The sequence below is a fragment of the Crocodylus siamensis genome, chromosome 6 (genome assembly GCF_052110815.1).
Source record: "Crocodylus siamensis isolate JL-2025a chromosome 6, ASM5211081v1, whole genome shotgun sequence".
Lineage (NCBI taxonomy): Eukaryota > Metazoa > Chordata > Crocodylia > Crocodylidae > Crocodylus > Crocodylus siamensis.
Genome location: NC_143400.1, coordinates 14,152,162 through 14,162,444, shown reverse-complemented (window position 1 = coordinate 14,162,444; position 10,283 = coordinate 14,152,162). Strand labels below are relative to the sequence as shown.

Genomic DNA, 10,283 nt, shown 5'->3' with positions numbered 1-10,283 from the left:
GCCGGCCGTTTCTCACCCAGCCCCAGTAGACTTGGTGCTCCTGGAGGGAGAAAAACAACCCAGGATGCTTCAGCGGCACGCTTGAGCCCATGTCACTGCACAGGGGCTGGGGGGACAAGGCTGGAAATTGCTTCCTGGAGCCGCCCCTCACACACGCCAAGGACATGGAGCGGGGAGGCATCCTTGATGCCCCGCATTCATACTTTCTGCTGCCCCGCATCAAACTGAACAACTCTGTGCTGCGTTTAGGGGCACTAGGGCCAGCAGTCGACTAGGGGAGAGGGGATATGGTCGAGGCAATGGCCACGCCTGCCCAACTTGGCATGACATCCAGGCTGCACAGCAAGCCTCCAGCCTCATCAGCACGCAGGACCCGAACCACCGCAGGCTTCATTAATGTGGCAGCGGCTCCGCCATGATCAAGGTGCTAAAATACCCATGTGGGGGACACGATTGGCACCCCTCAGCATCTTCCTGTGTCCACACGGGGTTGTATCGGTGAAGACTTGGGACCCAGAGGGCTTTAGCAGAAATCTGTGCTGGGGACATACAGTGCGAGGCCAGTTAGATATGTGTGGGAAAGCAAGTCACACCGCTTCTGACACAGCAGAGGCAAATGCCGTGGGAATTTCTGCCATTTTTACCTGTCAACACAACTTGCATTATAAAGCAGGCGAGGCCATTACCTCCAGAACAACCCCTTGCCCCTTGTTGACACGAGGCCTCAGAGGGATGCCGCATCCATCCCCCGATCTAGCACCGGTTTTAATATGCCGCTTTGGTTCGACCTCGTGTGTAGATAAAATAAATGGTCAATACTCCAGACCAGCGGTTTTTGGCCTGTGGTCTGCAGATCCCTTGGGATCCCCCAGACAGCCATGAAAGATGACTGTGATGAATCAAAAGTATGTGAATACCCACACCTGATATTCAAAGGGGTCCACACCTGCGTTTCAAATTTCTTAGGGGTCTGCAAATGCAAAAAGGTTGAAAACAGCTGTTCTAGACAGAGCAAGAATGGGAGGGAAATTGAGGTACAGACCGAGACCACAACTTGCCTTGGGTCAGTGGCACAACTAGGCATAACGTACCTGTAATGAAGCCCCCCACCAACTGAGGGAGGTTGGGGAAAGATGCTGGTAGGTCTGAATGGACAGAATGAGACCGGGTAGAAACAGACAGGTCCTTTTATTCCAACCAATGCATTTAAAAAGGGACAGTGTTAAAAAGCTGCCACAAGTCAACCAAACAGCAGTGATTGTTGAGTATCTGTACCAAGAGCTTCGAAAGAGCAGACACTCACTGATACCAGAGGCTCAAGTGTGTTGCTTCCAGTTGGCGAGTTTGCCCTGGCAGCTGTGCTCAGATACTGAATGAGCAGTCACACATGTACGAAGTCACACGCATGTGTGAATGCAGACACAGATGCGTGAACGAGACACAGAATCACATCTGAAAAGAGATGCCTGCACAAGCACAGAATGAAGCATGTGTGCAACATCTGCATATCAACAAAAGTACACTCACATGTGCAACCACATTCAGGTACACATGTGCATGAACACATGGCCATGGGCACGCATATGTGAACAGACACTCACATGCACAAATGGTTGCAGTAAGTCGCACTCATGTTTTCAGCCATGAATGCATGCATACATCACGTATATGCGGTCAGATGCAGGTGCAATCACCTCAGCATGTGAACAGGGAGACTCCCACAGTTGTGGGAGACAAGGGGGCAGAATGGGCTTTGCTGGTGCCTAATCCTGTCCCCATCCCCTCCAAACTCACAGCTCCCTCCAGCTCAGCTGAAGGAGTATGGATGGATAGGATGGTGAACACCTGGAATGCCAGCTGGCTGGGTACCTGAGGCCTTGACTCTGCTACAAGGCTCTTCAGGACTAGGCATATTGGGAGTCCTCTCTGCAAAATCACAGATGCACAGCAAGCAAGCATCACCTGTTAGGTTGTTAAGAACCTACAGAATGGAAAGAACAAGAGAGCTGGTGGTTTGTCGGGTTTCAGCCTAGCCCTGGAGTACACACACACCTGCACGTATTCAGAAAGGCAAGCATACTGCACATGCACGCCCACACTGCCATGCACAACACACATCCACACAACCAACATCCCCGCACAATGCACAAGCACACACCCAAACACAAAACAACGCCACATGGACATCTGAAGTGTGTAGCCAACAAATACATACCAGAGGGCATGTCTCCACATTCATTAATGAGCCTTAGATACCGCACATTTAGTTTAGCACTTGCTTAATAAAGTACTAACTAATGAGCAGTAACTAGAGTTGCTGGGCTGTAGAGCCGATGGTTGGTTATTTTGTGATGCCTACTGCATGATGGCCTAAAAACACTGCGCAGTAAGCTATTACCATGGTTTTTAACAGTCACACTACTGCACAGTGTTGTTAAGACTAATGTGCAATAAGCATCTCTGGTAGACGCACCCAGAGAGATTCAACATATGCAACCAATCTACTCACAATTTATACAACTCGCACGCACAACCACATGCGGATAAAAGCAGCATCTATTCTACAAACACACTCCCCACTCAGACAACACAGCACTACAGGCAACACACAATATAAAAACACACCATGCCCTTGCTGCGTACAAGCATAACAACCCTACAGAGAGAAGTTCAGGTGCACCCCCCCAAAACATGTACACACACATCCCCATAACCAAACACAACACACACACAATTCTGGGGGGGCACCCACTACCCCTGTTCCCTCAAGACACCCCCTCACCCAGCTGGGCTCAGCCCACAGTGACGGGATGGGGGGTGTATATTAGAGCAATCATCCTCAAACAGTGAACAGATTATTAAGGGGGTGGGAGGATCCTTCTGTTTCTACCCTCAGCATTAAAATGTTTTAAAGTGACAGTAGAAACCAAGAATGTTAAAACTTTACAAACAAGATGCAGTTTGGTCCAAAGCCCAGGGCTGAGAAGCAGGGGAGATCCCATCCAAAGATGGCCTTTGGAAGCATGTGACAGTGTCATTTCTCTAAGTCAGCTGGTGATGTCCCTGGGTGAGGGGAGGCCAGGCACCATCTGGGGTCTGAAGCAGAATAAACCCCATACTTTAAACACCCCTCTCTGGAGCTGCATTCTCCATGCAGCTTATGCAGCTCTTTAACACCTAGTACAAGACACTACTCACTTAGTAACCATGTGTATGACCATACATCACTGTTTGCACTGGTGCAAGTGCTGCAGCACAGAATAAAGAGATGGGACAGGAAGGGAGCTTCTTCTGCCCCTGGCTACATCTCAGAACTGGTTACATTCTCTCCTGAGGCTGACAAGATGAAAATGCACACCCCAGGAGGCTGGTCAGGATCTATAACTCAGCTGGACGAGGGTGGTGGCAAGCAGGCTGCCACGCCAACATGCTGCTTATTTTGCCACGAGATGGTTTCTCTATCCAGTGCCACTACTCTGCTCAGCTTCCCATCCCAACACTTGCTGGAAAAATGGATCAATAGTGTCACCCAGAGGCGAAATATATATTGTCCTCTAAAGGGGCACCGTGTGCCCGGCTCTGCTATTTCAACATCCCTGCCCATCCTTTCAAAGACGCGTAGGCAGGAAGTGTGGGGCTCTGTCACAGCCACTGATCCGAACCCAGGACCCCACTGCAGCAAGAGAAACAGTGGGGATTGGGAGGGGAAGGAAAGGCATGGTTTTTGTGAGCCCCGAGATGGTCTCATCCCTTTGGACCATCGCAGCACAGGTTGTAGGTCCGGGAAGGTGTCTCAAGTCCTGGTGGGGTGGGAAAAGGCTGGTGACCATGTCTCCAGGCAGCCAAGTGCTCTGTGCATGTGTGCGGCTGAGCATCCTGGTCCTCTCAGTACGTCGCCTCATCCAGGTTGTCATCACTGTCAGCTCCAAAGTCCTCTCCATTGTCAAAGTACGACATAATGTAATCTGTCTCCTAGGGAATGCAGAGGAAACAGAGGCTGAGCTGTGGAGGGGAGGCAAAGGCCAATGGACCCAGCTGAGGCAGCTAAGAGTGCCATACTAGCCCCTGCAGTGCAATGCAGCCACTTCTGGGGTGGAAGATGGCAGCTGCTGCCTCCTGTTTAAGACAGGAAGCAAAAGGAGGCGACACATCCCCGATGCTGAAAAATGGGGACTAAGGTGGAAGAATGGAATTAGCTGTGACACTGCAGGGCAACACTGGGAAAGGGATCAGATAGATACCCCAAGCCTGGAGAATCCCCCACAGAACAGGCAATAGCTTCTTGTGCTGGCCTCCGTCCACAGGTTTCACTCCTGCCTCACGGGGACTCACTTCTAAACAATGAAAGGCAGAGCAACCAGTCCCCGGGGCTCACCCAGTCCCTAGCTTCACTGTAGCCCAGGGGTCGGCAACCAACCCCTGGCACATGCACATGGCATGCAAGGCCATTTTGCTCGGCACACCACCGCCAGCCCAGGCTCTAAGCAGCTGCTCCCAGCCACAGAGCCCAGGAGCAGCCTGGGCTCCATGGGCTGGCTGCAACTGGGGGACTGCAAACAGTTGCCCCGGGCTCCAGCATGTTGGCACTCTGGCACCTTCCAAGGTAGACATTGCGGTTTTTTCAGCACTTCGGCCAAAAAAGGTTACCTACCCCTGCTGTAGGCACTAGGGCCACCTGGCACAAGGGGATGCTTGCTTACTGGAATCAGATCCACCCCACTCAGTCCTCCAGACACCCTTTTCCATGGAAGCAAAGGGCCCTGCCCCTGTGGTCTCTGCAAGCACGTACAGGAACAAACCGGGTTTCTTGTATGAAAAGTCCATCTGAAAGTGTCCAGTCAGGCCTGAGACAGGTGTCTTACCTCTTCATGCTCCTCCTCGTCATACTCTTCTTCCTCCTCCTCCTTCCCCTCCTCCCCTTCCTCTTTCTCCTCCTCTTCTTCTGAAGTTACTTCCTCTTCCTTCTTCTCCAAGGTCTGGGGAGTCATAAAAACAGTGTGACCCACAGCCAGGCGGGTACCTGAATGCAGGTACCATTCAGCCTCACCCCAGCTCAATGCTGCTCCAGAGCAAGGAGTGAGGCACAGTGTAGATCTTTTCCCAAACTAGGAGTACGCCACTGCAGACACTTGCTGTTGCTGTGATCAGGGAGCTGGAGAAGGGAAAAGTTGTTACCTCAAGTTTCTTAATGGTTTCCTCCTTGTCCACTGAGACCCGTTGTTTGCCTTTGGGGATCACGATGGTGGTTCCTACATCACAGGAAGGGAGAATGTTATAGCCCAGCCAGACACGGGGTAGATATTGGGGGAAAGGACAGGGTGGAGGGAAGGGGCTACTTTCATGTATCACAGTGGATGTACATATTCTACCCCCACAGGCTTCCCAAGCCAAACTCGTACACCCTCCCTGATAGTTTGTGTGACTGACTGAATATGGCCACTGGCCCAGGAGACCCAGGATCTGCTTCCAGCCCTGCCCTGCTGCACCACCTGCGGTAATTATTTTCTTTAATACTTACTGCCTTTCCGGAGCTTTCTGACGCGGATCTTTAGCTCCTGGGGCAGCTGCCTCCAGTCTGCAAGGGCAAAAAAGGAGGTAGGCTGGGTCAGACACAGGATGCAGCTACACCAGCAGCCTCTCTTTGTCACGCTGGACAGATCTCTCCAGTGGACAATAGTGGCACAACCCACCCAAAACAGAAGCTTCCTCCTGACACCTTTGTGCTGATACCCCAAAGCAGCACATCCTTCTCTCCCATAGGCACTCATCCTCCCATCCAGCCAATCTGCCCATCCCATCTGTATTTATCTGTTTATATCTATCCCCCCATCCAACCCATTGATCAATCTCTATATGCATTCATCCACATAAGTATCCTTTCATGTATGTATTCATCCATCCATCCATCCCATCTATACAAACTTCATACACATTCATCCATCCATCCACAAAAAAATCATTCCTCCACCCATTGTAACTGTGAGTGTGTTTCCTAAACAAGGAATGACTATTAGCACCCCTCTGTGCTCTCACCCCAACAAGATACCAGGGTGTGGTGTTCTGCAGGTCTACAAGAACCATACTCTCTACTCTTTGTGCTGCTCTCCAGTCTCCCCACCAATATCCTGACATACTACTATCTCCAATGCTGTTTTAGAGAGATGTAAGCCTTGGGGACTCATGAGCATATCTGCAAGTGGAGCAAGGGCTGGGCTGCACAATATCCCTCGCGCACCTGGGTTCCAGTCAATAGCGTTATCAATGGGGCCAGATGTCTGGTACTTATCCGAGTAGCGCTCAATGTCTGAAAAGAAACACACAAGCAGAGCTCAGGGGCAAACACGACATAGGAAAAGCCACATCCATGGGCATGGAGTCTCAGCTACCTTCACAGCTCACTTAGTGGATGTACAAGTTGCACTCAGGTGCTAACCCAGGATAAAGCAGACAAATGTATACTACTATAGAAGCACTGACATCTTGCATGGGAAGCAGAATAACTGATACTCATAGAAAGCAGCTTTAAAACAGTGTAACTATGTCCACACCAGAGGCTGGAACAGTTCAACTATATCCCTTAAAAAAAAAAAAAAAAAATCACACCACAGGCAGCTGGAATTTTCAGGAGTAGATCAGGGTTATGGCTGGAGTCTGGGAACGTAAAAGAGTCAAGACAGGCAGTTTAAGCCAATGGATAAAGCACTCGTTTGGGACTCAAGAGACAGGGATTCTCTGCCACTGACTTGACAGGCAAGTCAGAAGCATGGCCGAGTGCCTTCCCCTCTCTGTTTCTCAGTTTCCCCTCTGTAAAATGGGGATGGTGAAGCTAACTTTGATCCTAAAGTACTTTGAGAACTATGGAGTAAAGATGCTTAATAAAGTGGTGGTTGATATTATTAATAATATTCTTATTAATAAAGCTGCCCTGCAAAAGCACATGGGATAGTGAGTAAGCATCACAAAACAATTTCCTGGTAACTGAGAGTAGCTGGACCCCTACATAGTAACAGAGATGAACAAAGCAAAAGGGAAACAAACAATGTAACGAATTGAATAGGCTCCAATTTATATTTGTGGTCCCTCTGCACTACCAAAGTGGTGCTGTGATAACAAATCCATAGCTCTTTCCATTAGTACATCAGGCATGGTGTGTTTTAATATTGTGTGTTGCCTGTAGTGCTGTGCGTTGTCTGAGTGGGGAGTGTGTTTGTAGAATAGATATTGCTTTTATCTGCACATGGTTATCGTGCGAGTTGTATAAATTGTGTGTAGACTGGGTGCATACGCTGAATCTCTCTGGGCGCATCTACAGGAGATACTTACTTCCCCAGATTACTTTCCAGGACGGTGGGGGAGGTGTCCATATCATTACCCGTTTCACAGATGGGACAACTGAGGCACAGAAGTGACCTGCTTGAAGTCACCCAAAAGAGAAGAGGCAGGGAGAAAACCCAGGTGTCCTGCACTTCTAGCCTGATTTCTAGCCATTGGACACCATTGCCTTCTGGACCAGAAATGGACTTCAGCATAACTTAAGATTTCAAGCTTGCTCTATTCCTACGACGAAGTGAATTTACTCCACAGCAAACATGTAGTCTGCCCCCTTAGATGAGCTACCCCCATCTAAACGAGAATTGCCACCAGTACCTTTCTTGGGGGCAGCCGGCTTAACAAAATATGGCAGGTTCTTCATGGCTCCTCTCAGCTCTTGCTTTAGGGCCAGCATGTACTCCACCTCCTCACCCGTCTGCAAAGGCACTGGCCTGTACTCCATGGGCTGCAGGGACCAGAAGCGAGGGACATGGTTATTCACTGATAAAACAGGTCATAGTTGGGACTCTAATAGCCACAGTGCTCTTACAAAATCAGGGACCTGGCATCCTTAGAGGGTGAAATTTAGACTAGGCTCTTAAAACACTCTAGTTTGCAGGTAGGGGTTAGGAGTCAGGATTTTGCCTTGAGACCACCATTTATGCACAGAGATGCGTGCATGTATTTGTGAGCAAGCACACATCTGTACAGAGGGATGCAGTGGCAGAGTGGCTAAAACAGCTTGCTATTACTCTGAAGGCCTGAGTTCAAGCCTTACCATAGGCTGCTTAGAAAGCTACCTGCAATCTCATCCCCTGTGAAAGGGGCACCGAGTTGCTTGGACTATAATGCCCTGAGGTTCTCAGATGTGTGATAGTATCCAGGAAAATGGCATACTTCGGGGGGGGGGGGGGAAATATATCCATGAAAAATAGTGTAGTTCTGTTGCAGGAGTGTAAATAATGTCTTGAATTCTAATGTTGCTTCACCCTGGGGGCTTGGACTGAGTTTGCTGGGTCTCTGTTCCACCGCCTAAGGACATGTCGCAGTCCAAGACATAGTGCTGGCATATTCAGCAGGGAAAACTAGGGGTTGCAGGGTTCCCACAGCCTCAGCTCCCACCTGCTGTTCCTCCCCACGCAGAAGGGGACCTCACCGGGAAGAGCGGTGACGGCTGGAGGGTCGAGGGAGGCAGCGATTCTCCCTTCCCGATGCCCACAGCTTCCACATTGAAGGTCATCTGGCCCCGCCCCCGCCCTCTGCCGCCCCGTCCTGCCATGATGCACTGGCAGAGGCAAAGCAGACATAAGAGAGCTGGGATCCAACACAGCCGAGGCCTGCAGGGGCAGAGAAAGAGAGCCCATGGGAACCCTCCTAAGGCCCATCGCCCACATCAAACCCCCATCCCAGGGCGGGAGGCGAGACCCCCGGCATAACATGCGGCCAGTGTACAGAGTTGGCCATAAACTACCCCAAGGAATCTCTCATCCTCCCCTTTAGGGCTGTAAGATGCAAACACAGGGACTCATACCAGCCTATTTCAAGCCCCCCCTCAGCCTGGCTTCCTCCACACCACCCCCCTTCCTCCTCCTGCTATGCTGAAAATCCCCTTCCCGGGGCGTCCTACCTGCTCTACTCCCAGGCCTGCAAGAGCTGCTCTGTTCACATGGGGTAGCCTGGGAAGGGCGAGATGTCTCCAACCCATGCTCCACCTCTCCAGGGGGGTTGTCATATAATCCCAGAGCAGGGGGGCTGGAACCTAGTGAGGCAGGATCGCCCTGTCCTAACTCAACCCGGACACATCCATCATCTAAATGCTATGTAAGGCCACCGTCCACCCTGACACAACAGACATGACACCTGAAACTGCCACAGGGGAAGCAGGGAACCACGGCCGCCGACATCCTGCTTCTGTGAGCTGCGGACAATATATGCTCCAGGGAACCCATGCCCCTGCTACAGAGAAAGCTACCCCCCCCCAGTCTATCCCAATCTGACTAGGGGGTAAAATCCCTTCCTAACCCCAATGCAGCATCAGTCTGCCCCCAAGCAGTGGAGCGAGAGCCTCTAGCCAGGACCCTCCGGGTCTGGTGCCTGCGGGAGCGCTGGGACAGCCCAGTCCCCACCCCCAGCCTCCGGGGGAGGCTCAGAATCACCTTGACCCGCGTAGCAGAAAGGGCCAGGGGGCAAGCAGCAACGCCCAGGGGCCCGGGACGTGCCCATCTGACGCAGAGCCCCCCCGCCCTTCCCTGGGCCTCCACGCCGCTGTCCTCCTCCTGGGTCCCGACAGGAGAACGTGAGCGTGTAACCGGAGGAGGGCCCCCGGGGCCGAGCTGGGACCCCAGCGCAGGCTCCGAGCCGGGTGCGTGCCCGCAGCGCCCCGCGCGCGGCAGGCCCAGCGCGGGCTGCACGGAGCAGGCCCCGGCCCCGGCCCCGGCCCCGGCCCCGGGGTCGCGGCGCTGCCACTGGGCCGCCGGGCCGGGCCCAACCGAACCGCGCGTTACCTGCCCGGCCCGACCCAGCCCGCTCCGCACGTGGCCGCAGCGCGCCGGCTATACGGCGCCTTCCAAGGGGCGGGGCCGGCCCGGCCCGGCGGCCGCTCACTGGTGCGCGCCGTGGCCATTCGGGTGACGTAACAGGAGAGGGCGGGGCGGAGGCGCAGGAAAGGTCTATAAATGCGGAAGGGGGAAGGATGGGGTCTTTTACGTCTGGGGGTGTCCGCCTGTTGGCTTGGGCGTGGGGAAGCAGCGTGACCACGTAGGCGAGCTCCCCAGGGTAATTGTCTCTGATATGTCCTCCATAGGAGGTCTATATTGAGCAGATTCTTTCTGGTACTGGGTGGTGGAACCGGAGCGTGCTCCCTCCACTCCATGCAGTGACCTGGTATTGCAGTGCTTCCAGGACCAGTGCAAAAAAACAGGAAAAAAAAAAAAGTGTCCCAGTCCCTGGTGAGTTTGACTGTGGAGGTTTCT

The 10,283-nt window shown here is 52.3% G+C and overlaps 1 protein-coding gene across 3 annotated transcripts; it reads right to left on the bottom strand.

Annotated features, from left to right (window-relative positions):
- Nucleotides 1-1,169: 1,169 nt before the first annotated feature.
- On the bottom strand, nt 1,170-9,933 carry POLR3GL (RNA polymerase III subunit GL). 3 transcript variants are annotated; one of them, XM_090053682.1, is made up of 8 exons: nt 9,816-9,933; nt 8,468-8,648; nt 7,648-7,777; nt 6,236-6,304; nt 5,519-5,575; nt 5,176-5,249; nt 4,863-4,976; nt 1,170-3,972 (listed from the first exon to the last, which is right to left on the bottom strand). In XM_090053682.1, the coding sequence occupies exons 2-8, from the start codon at nt 8,588-8,590 to the stop codon at nt 3,886-3,888; spliced, it is 654 nt and encodes a 217-aa protein (XP_089909808.1). In that variant the 5' UTR covers nt 8,591-8,648; nt 9,816-9,933; the 3' UTR covers nt 1,170-3,885. The 3 variants fall into 3 exon arrangements, with proteins under 3 accessions (XP_089909808.1, XP_089909807.1, XP_089909809.1); XM_090053681.1 differs by having other exon boundaries at nt 9,468-9,897; XM_090053683.1 differs by lacking the exon at nt 9,816-9,933 and adding an exon at nt 8,939-9,420.
- Between the last annotated feature and the right edge of the window lie 350 nt (nt 9,934-10,283).